Source organism: Babylonia areolata, chromosome 27 (assembly GCF_041734735.1).
Source record: "Babylonia areolata isolate BAREFJ2019XMU chromosome 27, ASM4173473v1, whole genome shotgun sequence".
Taxonomy (NCBI): Eukaryota; Metazoa; Mollusca; class Gastropoda; order Neogastropoda; family Buccinidae; genus Babylonia; species Babylonia areolata.
In genome coordinates, this window is record NC_134902.1 from 20,283,127 (window position 1) to 20,298,126 (window position 15,000).

At 41.0% G+C, this 15,000-nt stretch overlaps 2 protein-coding genes across 2 annotated transcripts in view; both read left to right on the plus strand.

The window, feature by feature from the left end:
- The window catches only part of LOC143301271 (sodium- and chloride-dependent glycine transporter 1-like), a 27,902-nt gene extending 23,851 nt beyond the window's left edge, over positions 1-4,051 (plus strand). Inside the window, exons 14-15 of the mRNA XM_076615435.1 lie at positions 1,239-1,412; positions 3,202-4,051. Of these exons, the coding sequence (XP_076471550.1) occupies positions 1,239-1,412; positions 3,202-3,351 (324 nt within the window). The 3' untranslated portion in view covers positions 3,352-4,051. The remainder of the gene's footprint in view (positions 1-1,238; positions 1,413-3,201) is intronic.
- A 5,064-nt stretch (positions 4,052-9,115) lies between these two features.
- The window catches only part of LOC143301230 (sodium- and chloride-dependent glycine transporter 1-like), a 26,630-nt gene continuing 20,745 nt past the window's right edge, over positions 9,116-15,000 (plus strand). Inside the window, exon 1 of the mRNA XM_076615361.1 lies at positions 9,116-9,222. Within this exon, the coding sequence (XP_076471476.1) occupies positions 9,121-9,222 (102 nt within the window). The 5' untranslated portion in view covers positions 9,116-9,120. The remainder of the gene's footprint in view (positions 9,223-15,000) is intronic.

Below are 15,000 nucleotides of genomic sequence, written 5' to 3' on the forward strand. Positions count from 1 at the left end.
CAACAACAACAAAACCACCAAAAAAAACCCCAGTCTTGGTTAATTCTTTCACCTTTAAAACTGTATTTGGGTATGGGGTGGGTGGTGGTTTAAAAAGCTCTCATTTGCTCATAGTTGGTCCTAAGTTGGTCATAGTTGGTCCTAAGTATCTGCAAAAGGAAGTTTTATTTTGCACAGCAAACGACAGCTGTTTCGCACTTGGGAGTGCTCATCGGGATTGCTACCCGCTCTTGTCTGTGAATAAGAGAGAAACTACTACTCAAGCAAGGAGAAAATACCAATTGCTTGGCAGGGACGTTTTTTTACAAAAAAAAAAAAAAAAAAAAAAAAAAAAAGGAAATGTCTCTCAATAACCAACTTGAGCAGAACAAGGCAAGAAAAACCAGGCAAATAGATAAAACAAAAGTTGTAAAATTCTTTTAAAATCTGCACTTTTAAACGATGACACAGCCTATGGGGGGCCAGTTGCAAGGGATTAAAAAAAATCCTCAGGGGACTAAATTAGAATCTTGGTCAATCCCAAGTTATATATATATATATATATATATATATATATATATATATAGAGAGAGAGAGAGAGAGAGAGAGAGAGAGAGAGAGAGAGATACTAATAATGAGTGGAGGTGTTTGTTTTAGGTCAATCATGTCAACGCGTTTTTAATGTAACTGTGTGTCTGATATCGTATGTTATCATGCAGGGTCTGAATCAATTTTTTAAAAAATTTTTCTTTAAACGCCGCTGCAGTTTATAGGCCTATATTTACATTTCCCGTTACATTTTCGCTTGTTCGTGTGTGGGGTCTGTCATCATGTGTGTCTGTATAAAATGTATCCTTGCGGTTCCTGTAGTTATTTTCAGATGTGTTGTACATTTGCATTTCCTTTTGTTCTTCTGCTGTTTAACTGCAGTCTTCTGGGACAGTGGTGCGCGTGTGTGTGTGTGTGCGCGCGCGCGGGTGTGTGTGTGAGTGTGTGTTGAATGCAGTCCACTGGGAAAAGTGTGTGTGTGTGTGTGCGTGCGTGCGTGCGTGCGTGTTTGCGCGTGTGTATGTGTGTGTATGCGTGCGTGTGTGTATTTGTGCGCGCCTGCGTGCGTGCATGCGTGCGTGTATGTGTGCGTATGGGGGGCGCGGGGGTTGGGCGCGGGGGGGTTGCAGTTCCTGTATCTAAAATATTGGGCTATGTAGCCCGTGTATGGACTATGATTATCATGATTGACATTTCCCATGTGCACACAGTTCCTGCTGTTCTTCAACTGGTTCCAATACTCACGCATGACGTACGCGGGCAAGCTGTACCCCATGTGGGCGGAGCTGGTGGGCTGGTCCATGGCCATGCTGCCCGTCGTCCTCATCCTGTCCCTCAGCATCTTCAAGCTGGTCAGGTCCCCTGCCGACCGCAGCCTCCTGCAGGTGAGCTCATGTTCTCCCCGCCGGCTTCCCCTTTGGAGCAGTTGCAGTTTTGCTGTAGCAAACAGAAACTGTCCCTGTTGTTAATAGTGACTTCTGTAATGTCGATGATTAATTTGGTGAACGATTCGATGTAAACAGCACTGTCATAAGTTCGATTCCTTGGTGCAGTTCCACTGTTGCTGTAGCATACGGAAATGGTCCCTGTCTTTATAGTGACTCAGTTGTAGAATGTCGTATGAATTTGGCGAACAGTTCGATGTAAACAGTACTGTCCTAAACTCGATTCCTTAGTGCAGTTTCACAGTTACTGTAAGCATACGGAAACAGTCCCTGTCATTATACAAGTGACTTCTAGAATATCATAAGAATTTGGTAAATGAACCGATGAATACAGTACTATCATAAGTTCGATCCCTTGGTGCAGTTGCACTGTTGCTGTTATCAGTATCAGTAGCTCAAGGAGGTGTCACTGTGTTCGGTCAAATCCATATACGCTACACTACATCTGCCAAGCAGATACCTGGCCAGCAGCGTAACCCAACGCTCTTAGGCCTTGAGAAAAAAAGAAAAAGAAATAATTGATAAATACATAAAAATACTATTACTAATAATAATATTTATAAGGCGCAAAATCTTAATGAAGTCAACTCTAAGCGTTAACTTATGGAAACAGTCCCTGTCATTATACTAGCGACTTCCAGAATGTCGTATTGATTTGGTGAGTGAATCGATGTAAGCGGTACTATCATAAACTCGTCACTTCTAGAATGTCGTTTGATTTTGGTGAACAGTTCGATGGAATCAGCACTGTCCGAAACTCGATGCCTTGTTACAGTTCCACTGTTACTGTTAACATTCGGAAACAGTACTTGCCCTCAAACAAGTGGCTTCTGGAATGTCGTATCAATTTTGGTGAACAGTTCGATGTAAACAGTACTGTCATAGTTAGTTCGATTCCTTGGTACAGTTGCACTGTTGCTGTTAACATATGGAAACAGTCCCTTCTATTATACTAGTGACTTCTGGAATGTGATAAAAAACTTGGTGAACAATTTTTTATTCGATGTAAACAGCACCGTTATAGTTATGTTCGATTCTTTGGTGCAGTTGCAATGTTGCTGTAGCATACGGAAGTGGTCCATGTCGTTATACTAGTGACTTTGGAAAGTCGTATGAATTTGGTGAACAATTTGATTGAAACAGTAGTCATCAGCTTATGTCTCGATCCATTGATACAGAAGTACTGTTGCTGTGACATACGGGAATCCCCTGTCATCATATTTACTGACTTCTAGAATGTCGTATGATTTTTGAGTGAATAGTTTGAGTGAAATAGTGCCGAAACATGATGATTGTGTGTTTGGATATAACAGTAACAGTAACGTAAAGTACTTAGTATTCGGTGTACCATGAAGAAAGGAAACAACCGAGGATGTTATCACCGTGACATCTGGAACGTCTTATGAATTTGGGTGAACAATTTGATATCAACTGTGCTGTAATTACGACGATTGTGTGTTTGGATATAACATTAAGTTATTGAGAAAGCGATGTGGCATTAAGCACGGAAGCAAACGGGTGTGTCACATAAATGAATGAATAGGTAAAAGATAAGGAGAGTGTGTTGATGCAGAAGTTCTGTTAGCTACAGTACTGCATGGAATCGAGTCAAGTGAAATAAGTGATGACGTGATCGTGTGTGCGTGTGTGCGTATGTGCGTATGTGTGTGTATGTGTGTGCGTGTGTGTGTGTGCGCGCGCTTGTGTGTGTGTGTGTGTCTGTGCACAGAGAATACGTAAGCTGCTGAAGGCCACGCCCGAGTGGGGGCCTGCCCAGAAAGTGCCCAGGTTCGACCCAGAAGCTCCGATCACCAGCAAGACTGTGACCAATCCTGGTTTTGCTGGCTCGTCGCAGAACCCCTTCGAGACGCGTATTTGAATGAAGCCGGCCAGTTTGAGATCTGGTCTGAGATCAGTTCAGCTCAGTTACTCAAGAAGGCGTCAATCACTGTTCTAGAATTAGATAGATAGCTCATTGGCCAGGAAAGCTAAAGCCAACTGGACGCCATACTGAGACTCGTATCCAGCTGTCAGTCCGTTGAGAAGTCATCTGCTAACTGGTGGTGGTTTCTGAACTGTAACTGTGTATCTTAGATGAAATCGTGTCATGCTTGCGCCCACGACATGCCAAATGTTTTGTCTTGATTTATATTTGCCAATGGTTTATTTACCAAAGTTATTACAGGAAAACAGTGCAGTGACACGTAACGCTAACTTGCTGTGGAGGCACACACAGTATGGTCAGTTTAACTAACGCCGCGAGCAAGTAAAACCTTGCCATGAAGCAGTCATCGTAGCCAGCTGATCGCTCGGCTATAATTATAATTATATATGAAGTTACTGCTTCGCGCTGCACCGACACAAGTAGCAAAATGGCTGAATGAATACTTCCGCTGGCTTCAGTTAGCAAAGTGGCTCAAAGAAGGCATGCGCTATCCACCTATTTTTAGAACAGTGGGCGTCACTGCGTTCGGACAAATCCCCTATGAACTGACAAAGTAACATTTTTATCCCTGCACCATGTGGACGACACGACACCCTGATAAGTATTGCAGTGTGTTTGAAACGAGAACTGACCATGCTTGTGTGCGTGTGTGTGTATGGGGTGGAGTTGGGCGGTAGAGGGGGGGTGAGTGCTTTCGTGCGTGCATGCGTGAGTGTTACCGTGTGCGTGTGTGTGTGTGTGTGTGTGTGTGTGTGTGTGTGCATTCAACCAAAACCTTTTGTTAAAAAAAAAAAATGTTATGAACCGATCATGCAAGCTCATAATTTATTGTTTTTATTCTCAGCTGAGTTGTTTTTGTTGGTTTTCGTCTGCAATTGGTAAAATTTTTGTCTTCTTTCTATTTTTCTTTCAGATTTTACTCGTCTGAAATTTGATTTATTCGTAGTGTTAATTTGTTGGGTTGGCTGTTTCTCTCTCTTTTTTTCTTTTTCTTTTTAAACTGACGGAGACATTTCACTTGAGTAATGATAATTGTGGTAAATCAGTGAACGCTCCCCCTTGTTTTGTGGTGAACAATCCATTCTATTCGGCTGTGAGATATGATGTTTATTTCAAATGTTGATGATGGTGTGTTCGTTCATTCGTCATGTGTTATATATATATATATTATTCCAATCTGTTGCTGCACAATCATAGAACATTTATTTTTTTTTTTTTTAGCGATAAGAGTGCTGAACAGGCGCAGATTCAGTTTATCCTTTGTCGCTGGAATAGAGAGTGGTGTTACGTATAAGTAGATTAGCACAATGTTAATGATTTGTTTATCGGTGCAGTGGTTAACTGAGTGGGTGGACAGTGCCGCTATGATATTGCTCAGTATCCGTGACATTAATTTGAAAGCACTGATATGATAAGCTTTATAATACAGTCACTCGAAGCCGGTGTTGTTATTTTTTTCATTTATATATATTTTTTTTATTTCTTTGCTGTTGTTATACAATTTAGCGGGGTTTGTTTTAATGTTCTAATGAACATGTAAATGAAAACAGCAAAAACAAAAACAAAAAGCATTCCATTATTTTTTTGAGTGGCTGTATAGTTTATTGAAGATGGAACCGATTATATCATATTTCATTCTTTCAATTGTCTGCTGTTGTTGTCTGCTGGGATAGTTGATGTGTGTGTGTGTGTGTGTGTGTGTGTGTGTGTGTGTGTGTTCATGCGCGTGTGTGTTCATGCGCGCGTGCGTGCGTGTGTGCGTGTGTGTGTGTGTGTGTGTGTGTGTGTGTGTGTGTTGTGTTGTTGTGGTGTGTGTGTGTGTGTGTGTGTGTGTGTACGTGTGCGTGCGTATTTGTGCGTTCATGCGTGCGTGCGTGTGTGTGCGTGCGTGTGTGTGTGTGTTTGTGGGGGATTTTGACTCTCTCTCTCTCTGACTCTCTCTCTTTCTCTCTCTCCGGCTGTGTGTGTGTGTGTGTGTGTGTGTGTGTGTGTGTGTGTGTGTGTGTGGGCGCGCGCGCGCGCGTTTGTGTAAAACCAGCAACGTGTTTTTTTCTGTCATATATTTTTGAAGCAGTTTAACTCGACAACTCAATATCAGTTTCTGTAAGTCACTGCATGGCTGCACTGTATTAAGAGGCCCGGCGCAATACGTCAACGATGATATTACAGGCTGCGTTAAACCACAGGCATCTTTTCAGGGACTTGCGGAGGTCACGTTGGATGTTTCTTGTCAAAGACATGTGGTGCACTTTGGCTTATTGCCCCGTGGTCTGTGCACTATATAGGCGGAATGAGATGTCAGCAAAGCCTTGAACAGTATTGTGTCAGAGACTCAGTGAACTGCGTGTACTGAGGAGTAGCGGCTCAAGCGGACGTTGGTACCGGAGCCGGCAGGCTTAATCAGCCCTGAGGAAAGTGTATGTGTGTGTGTGTGTGTGTGTGTGTGTGTGTGTGTGTGTGTGTGTGTGTGTGTGTGTGTGAGCGTGCGTGCGTGCACGGAAGTAAGTCCGTGGCGTGCGTGTGCCGTTGTGTGTGTGTGTGTGTGTGTGTGTGTGTGTGTGTGTTCTCTCTCCCCCCTCTCTCTCTCTGTGTGTGTGTGTGTGTGTGTGTGTGTGTGTGTGTGGCTGTGGATATAGGCCTACACTGTATGTATATAGATGGGTGGTTGGGATATGTGAGTGTGTGCTTGACGTGATCGTGCATAACAGCTTTGCGGGGTATTCTGTTATGTTCCATTTGTAGCAATCTCAACCAATAACGTATACACCTGACTGCAGAAACTAGAGTATAACGGGTATATAACGGTTTCACCATATACTAAATCATTGGGCGTTTGCCTATCTTCTCCTAAAAATCTCTTTAATGCAAAAGTGTGGACTGATTCACAGTGAACAGCAGCTTTGTCTAGACCCCACAATTCAGAGCCGTTTTCCACAACAGGCTGCATTGTGTATCAAATTATTAATTTTGATAAATACATCAAAGGAAACATTATAAGTTGAGCACATGCAACTTTTCATGATATAAATACATTTTTGGCTCTGTTTGCTAGATCTTTGCATGCCCCAACAAAACTCAAGCGTGAGGAGAAAAATATGCCCAGATATTTATATGAACATTGACATCTCGCATCAAACTACCATCATACCTTTCTCTACTGCTCAAATAACCACCCTTACGAAGTACTATGATATTACTTTTAGACAAAAAAGCTTTTAATTGGAGTGAAACTGCTGCATGGTGAAGGCTGTTCAACTGTGTTTGTAAACCTATAACAGTTTCTGACATCAGTCACTGAGAATAACATCATCTGCTAACAAAAAGTATGAATAATTCAAAGGAATCAATCGGAAACAAAAACAAAAAAAAAAAAAGCCCCATGTCTTCCACTGAGAGACAATGAGACAGCGAGAGAGACAGAGAGACAGACAGAGAGGGTGGGGAGGGATGGAGAGGGGAGGCATCAAGCGAAATCAAAAGCAACCGAACACTGACATCGGTATACGCGTCAATAACAAAGGGAGACAATTAAAAGAGTGATGGGGTGGGGACGGACGATTGATCGAGTGGGCCGTGGGTGATAAACCGAAATGGAATTACATTAACAATAATAATGTTAATAAAACAAATAAGTAAACCGTGAACATGTCAAAGGATCAAGGTCAGTTGCCTTCCATGCTGTCAGGGATTTGTTATCATTCTATAGTTTGCATACTGAGTAATCACAGAGTTGCGGTCCGCATCATCTCAGTTTTTTCACAGTGTTTCGCAATCTCTCGATCTTGATTTCTCAGTGGTTTGGGGTTCATGGGCGGCTATCTAAAATAAAATAAAACACACACACACACATCTGTTTATCTTATTATATTTTTTTTTTAAAGAAGAAGAACTGAGAAGAAGAAGAAGAAATTCGCTAAATAAAAAACACACCCAAAAAACAAACAAACAAAACAACAACAAAAAACAAACAAATAAACACCCCCCCCCCCCCCCAAAAAAAAAAACAACAACAAAAAAACACACAAAAAAAACAACAAAAAACAGACAAACACATTCGACTTTCTTTGCGAAAAACTACCTATTAAAAAAAAATAAATAAAAAGAGCCGTGCGTGGGCATGTGTGTGTTACTCTGTGTGTGTATTAGTGCCCTGTCGCAGCGGTGTAATGTGTTAGTGTGTACTTGTGTGTGTGTGAACTGAGTAGAGTGAAATGAACCGCGGGGCCGAATTACTCCCCAGACCGAAATAATCATGTTACCACCGACGGCCGCAAAGATTGAAACTTAAAATTATCAGTTGTCCAGGAGACACACATAATTTCGACAGTCGGCATCGCACGGTCCTAACTCCGCGTCAGAAGTCAGTATAGTACAATAGTGCACGGGCGGCAGTTTCCACTGAAGCGGATTCGGACACGCTGCAGTGCGCCGCAGAGTATGACTGATTTTCAACACCCGACTTAGGGTCTGACATGAACACCCTGACAGTGGGACCCTGCTGGTGAAGTTGTTTGTACGAAGGTTGGACTCAGTCACAAAGGCGGGGGAAGTCCGCAAGACCCTCAGTACTGACACGGAAAAGAATCAAGTTATATTTTGAACATCATTAAGCATGTCCGCTAGAAACTACACAATACTTGCGGTGGGAGTGGGAGGCCATACGGAACTAGCTAGAAGTCGTGACAAGGAAACAAAACAAGGTTATCTTCGCATGACCAATCAAATGCAAAAAAAAACCCCACCAACCATGCCCCCGCACACCCCCAAAAAAACAACAATACAAAAACAAAACAAAAACACAACAACAAACAAACAAAACAAAAACAAACAAAAAACCCCAAACAACACACACACACACACACAAAACAAAACAAAACAACAACAACAACACACACACACAGACACACACACACACAGGGAACTTGAAAACGAAATTCACACGAGGTCATTTTTTTGTCACGTGGTAAGGCAAAAGAGGAAGAACAATCGAATGACCGTTTTGGAAAGTCAACGTTTATAAAATCCTAAAAATGTTGGACAAAAGTAAAATGACGTTCGCACTTTAAAATTTCCGGAGGCGGAAAAGAAAGATTGGGAAAGACCAAACGACTTTTCCACGCGAAAGAAATAGCAGGACGGACGGACGAAAAACCACGATAATTTGACTACAGCTTGTGTGTGGGCGTGGAGTTGTGTACCAAGCCACGCAGTAAACAGTGTGGTGCTCTCACAGTGTTGAAAGCTCTCCGCTCAATGCACTCTTCTTCAGTAGCCACGGTTGCGTGCACTGTTTACCCTTTCAGTTTATCCAACCAGGCCTCTCTATCCCTTCACGTTCTGTCAAATCCCGCCATTTGTTGTCAAGCACACGAGGCCCAAGCCCAAACTGTCTGCGCGCATTCTATGCAGAACAGGTTACCACGTGACGTGCCAGTCAATGAATGAGAGCCCGAAAGGATTTGTAGAGTGTGAATAACACTGTACAGTGCAAACACGCGATTTGCATGGTATGTAAAGCTTACTGTATATCAGTTATTGTGGCGATATTCAAAGTTATTCTGATAAGAAAATAGTGAAACCGATTTTCTGTCAAATCGCATAACTGAAGTTCATATAAAAGTTATCCTTTCGAGCACCAGAGTGCGTTCACAACGGAAGGTTTACAAGCAAGTCACACACCACGCAGAGCTGAGGAAGTACACAATGGCTGCAACGAAGTCTCATTTGTATCCTACAGTTTACAAAACAGAGGAGGGAAATATCCAAGGCAACGAAGCTGGAAATGGAGCCCAGGTCGATCTTCTGGTAAGTGGAAAAAAATATTTGAAAATTAACGCTAAATATCCCTATTTCGAATGGAAACATAATGACCACATGGTCGACAGACTTGATGATGAAATCGCGCCGCCGCATGGCGGGACGAGGCAACTAGCATCTCGAGGTGGTGAAATGGCCTTTTTAGGACAAAGGGCTGTGATGTGTCTGTTCTAAATGAAATTGCCTATCCGAACAACCTCAAGTTTACGAGGCAAGTTTATGCATTTGACCGTATGAGTCAGTCGTCTAAAAATAGAAGTAGTGGACTGCAGAAGGTGTAAGACGTGTAGATTCTAGATTTGGAATCCTGCTGTTGCCACTGGTGTTGGGTTTGGTTGGTTCACGGGGGTGCATGCAGGGTTCATAGCAGTCAGGGACGAATAGTAATACTGTATTGATTTGGTTACTTCCATCACCGCAGGAGCAGGCAGGTGATGCCTAAATGTAGACACCTCAAATCTTTCGAAGTTCAGTCTCAAAACTGTTGAAGCTGATTTGTGGAATTTTCTAGTGGAATGTTTATTTTGAAAGCCGCCATGATTAGATGCGCGCGACGGACTTTGTCCTGATCCGCGGACAAGCACGTGCGCACTGCGTGCGAAAGCGCTTTGCCCCCAAATCCACAAGCCGTGATGTTGGTGATTTTGCTCCTTTCCCTTGTCGAATGCCACGTCGTCAAAATGTTGAACAGCAAATGACCTTTTTGGAAGATCGAATATCCAAATGCAACACACGCGGCTGTTCAGTAGAGAAAAGATGATTTTTTTTCTTTTCTAAATAGTCTGCCTGACCACCACCCCCTCTCACCCTCCAACATTATTCATGTCTGGCGCCATCACGGATATCCCGCATTCTGCCGTGTTGGAATGTTGAGTGAGATTCGTGTGTTTGTTCCACCATCAGTCTGAGGGTTAAAAGTAAACCACCAAATGGCTCAGGAGTTCCCATCGCCCCATCCAGAATCATTGAGATTATAATGATAATTATATGAAATAATGAACTGACATTAAAGTACCTTTTGTCCCTGCCCCATAGATACTTTGTGTCTTCAAGCCTGTTTTTTGGGGCATTTGTCTGCAGGATTATAAAACTTGGGCTCATTCCACATTTCTTCTTCTCCACTCCTATCATTTGTGACTGGTTAGTGTGAATGGATATTCACACCTTGTTGTGAACAGTACTCATTCTGTCTTGGGGAGGGGGTGATGTTGATATTGCTGAAATTTGTTATAAATGCAGAATTTTTAATATGCAGAAGTTTTATTGGATTTTATTATTTATATTGAGTCATTTGAGAGTTTACACACACTTAACTCCCACCCCAACTTCCTAAGAGAACAAAAAATGGTAACACTCTTTTTGCACAACATATATAATAAATAAGAAAACATATTTTTGTTTCACTGTTTTTAATGATACATTGTAGGATAAGACCTGTAGTTTAGTGGAGTTACACAGAAATCTATAATAAAAAAAGAAAGAAAAAGGGTTGAACATGATAATAAACACTAATCTGTAATCATAAATGCAATGAATACATGTGCCTAGTACCCCTAACCTTCACCCAAAGAAATGCTTTGTCACAAGAGTGAATGTTTTACGTAGTTACTAAGTTAGAGAACATGTATGTCACTCTGTGACAAGGCATTTCTTGGGGTAGGTGGGGTGGAATATATATATATTACATGTTTGGCTACAGTGAGCACAGACGTACATGCCTGCCTTCCATCCTGCACGCTTTTAGTTAAACCTTATCTGCATTTTGTTACCCATTTCTCCAAGAAGTATGACACAGCAATTTTAGAGGCAAGTTTAAAACCCTGACATGTGAACCTAGCCGCTGTAGTGTGACTGAAGTGAATGTGAAAAGGTCTGAACATACTCAGAGCCAAGTTATTGGTAGTGAGTTAATCTGTCCCCCTCCCCCAGTCAGTCTTGACTGTCGCAAGGAAACCGGTTGGCCACGTTGGCAGTGCATGCAAGGTGAATGTCCAGTCTTGTTTGACTGACTCCATACTTAACATTGCGATAGCGAATGAGCCATTTAACTGGCACCTGTGCCACATCCTCACCAGTACAGCCAAGGACTGAAATATTTAATTGAAGTCCAGTCACTGATGGCTGTTTAGTCTGGAGCATAGCTGTGGCAGGGATTAATTTGGTCAGTGTGCATTCTTGAGATTACGTAAAACTGGAATGGCTGTGAATGTCATTCCTAGTTGGCGGTTGAGTAATTCAAACATTCACTGCAGTGTGTCTAGTTAAAAAACTGTTCATGTGACCAAAGAGGAAATCATTTCCAAACGCTTGGATTGTGTGCTACTGATGTGCTATACTGCACTACACTACAGATTGACGTAAAATGTCCTCCTTCATTGCCTGATAGTATTACAGTGCTGGATATAATAAGTTAACAATAAACAAATTAATAGAGAATTGGAAATACACTACATCTTATTTTACATTCTTTTGAATTTGTTTAGCCCTATTTAACAAACATATAGCAGACACAAACGAACAAGAGGACAACTTTTTTTTTTCCCCATCTTATTGGGGTTATTGATATCGCTTGCCATTGAAAGACTTTTGAGAAGAAAAAAAATTGTGAGAGATGGATATAATTGGTGAAAAGGAACGTGGTTGTGATGGAATGATACTGAATGGATGGAGCCAAGGTTTGAGGAATGAGGCGAATCGGGTGACCTTTATGGACAGTGGCTGCACTGTTAGTGAGGATGGCCCAAAGAATGGATGTCAGGGGCAGGTGGGTGTAAATGCAATTGTTTTTGGTCTAGCTCCTTGAACATGGCTTGACATTACATAGATACCTCTGCTCTGCAACACGGTCATTTATATTGTAATATATTATCCTCGTGTTTGTCATCATGTGTGTGTGTGTGTGTGTGCTGGTACACATGCATATCAGTGTGTGTGTGTGTTTGGGTGCAAATAAAACAAGAACAACAAATGCAACAACAAAAACAAAGAAAAGCACCTCTGTTCTCACACATTTTATTTTAGTTATTAGTATTACAATGGCTACTTTTTTCAAAATTTGAGAAAAAAAAAAAAAAAGAAGGGTGGGGTGGAGGGGAGGTCATTTATTTATTTATTTTTTGGAGTGAGCTTTGTCAATTTTTGTTTTTGTACGGTTGCACTTAAAGTGAGGATCTTGATTAAACACTTTGCACACATGACCCTTATTAATTATGCAAATCACCTTTTTAGTGGTGATTCGGGTTGTCAGCAGTGTCACAGCATTAATGATAATTAATGGACTGTTTATACTTGCATCACTGCATTAATTATAATTAATGGACTGTTCATACTTGAAGTATATCGCTCCATTAATTATGATACATGTAGTTGACACTTGATGAGTGTCACGTGACTAATTCTAATTAATAACCTGTTAAGCGTTTATGCTTCTAGTTGTACTTGTAGAGTATCACTGCTTTAATTACATTTAATGGGCTGTTTATACTTGAAGTTGAAGGGTATCATTGCATTAAATAATGATTATTAATGGACTTTATAACCAGATTAGGTAAATTTCATGAGTAGGTCTCAGAAAAGAGGACTCTGAAAATGAAAACAACTAGCTTCTTAGTTCTCTATGTTATATATTTAAATATTTTATTATTTACTAGAATATTATTCAAATAATTTAGTAGTAGTATTGGTGAAAACTGTCGACAGTTACTGCATGTTTGGTTGGTTTTCGGACTCTTATGTTTTTTTGTTTTTTTCCTCCCTGAAGTGTTGCTTATGCATGATTTGCACCTTAATTATTCATTTGATTTTCCCTACATCACTTTGTTTTACAAGAACATAACTTTGGGAGTGACTACTGAAGTTGTTTTATTACCCTTTTCTTTGTTGTCACGCAACACTATTTTTTTTGTCAAGACGCAAAAGATTTCATCTGCTCTTAATGTCGATAGTTTATTGAACTTGAAGCAGCACTTTTTGGTTTTCCCTGTATCACACCGGGTGCATAACTTTTCCTTATATTATAAATATAAATTAAATGGTTCATATTCACCTGTGGTAGACAGCAGAGTTAGGTTATACCAGACACTGAGACAGTCTGACTTGGCAACCATTGTTAGTGTTACTCAGTCATATGTGTTCCAACATGCATGCAAGCACACACACACAAACACATACATATATATATATATATATATATACACACTCATGTATGCACACACATAGTAACATTACTGATTACAACATTGTCAGCTTAGTTGTTTTTGTTGTTTTTTGGTTTTTGTGTGTGGATAAAGGTCTGCCTGTTGATCACATGCTTGGTAGTATTGGGTGCCAGAAAAAATGGACTGCTACCAGACCAGTACTAGTGGCAGTACCTTCTGTATGCGAGGCTGTTGCGGTTTAGATTTTAGTGTCTTGTGTTTTCCTGTGAGCACTGTGTGTGGTGGAGTGTGGTGGTGGAGTGGACCCGATCTGTTTCCATTGCAGAGAGGCACAGAAAAGTATCATGGCCGAGAGGAGCCTAGCACAAACCCGGCACACTATGGCGTCACTTGGTTTAAAGAGCACACCCCTCAAGCCAGTCAGGATGATGTAAATGGATCTTTGCATTCAATTACAGCTTCAGCGTGCAGATAATTATAATTTATGCACATATGTATACGTATACTGTAAATCCGTGGAGTGTTTTACATGTACTTCTGTGCCTGTTTGCTGCAGTTGAATTAATGCTTTTGTTGGCCCGGTTTGGGTTCCTCCAGCTTTCACTAACAGATCTGTAAAATTCAAGGATTTTAATAATAATACACTTGGGCAAAGCTGAGAAATGCTTTCCGATGTTTTTGGTTTTGAATGTTTAATGCATCCTCGCCTAAGTGTTGTGTGGCATGCAGTGTGGGGGTGTCAGTTTCGTCACAGGGGCTTGCCTCATGGGGTTCTCATGTTGTGTTGCTTGGCATGCAAAATTTGTTGCTTGTATTTTTTATGAATGATGTAAAATAATGGTTATTGTTGTACTGAGTACACAGCATGCAGCATACATCGTTGGAAATGGCTCATCATTGTTTCGTGTGATCTTACTTTTTTTTTCTTTTTTTTTTTTTTTACACCCATTATGATGGGTCTTCTTTGATCTGAAAATAACTCGGAGTGGACTGTGGGTACAATAAGTGCTTGGGTCTTTTTTTCTCTCAGCCATTTGAGCAATTTTTATTTGCTGTACAGAAAGGATTGAAGTTCACTTTCTGAACTTTGCAAAAATTTCCATGGAGAAACATACATGTGTGGTCAGTTGTTTTCTGAGAATAATGAGTTGTTTTTGTTTTTTTCTCCCCAATTATTTTAGGCTGTGACTTTCGTGAGTTGCTTACACCTCTATGTCTCCTCAGGGTCCACCATTGCCCCCCCCCCCCCCCAACCCCCCACCTGCCCCCCTCCATCCTTATACTAGATTTATGTTGGTGAATGAATAACTACCTATCTGATCAGTTAAAGGATGAATCTGGAAAATGAGATGTTTACGAACATGTATCAGAGTAACCAAAATGCAAAATTCATGAAGAATGGCAGCTAAGAAACTAATGTTATGTATATCGGATTATTCAGGGATTCGCTATGGAGCATGGATTGACCAGCCCTTTTCACGTGGTCAGATAAGGATGATGATAATCTGCCCTAGTTTTTTAATCAATAAATAAACTAACCATTATGGTAGTCGGATGACACTTGTCAGATTTGCTCCTTACTTCAAAGTGTAAAGGAGCAAAAATGTTA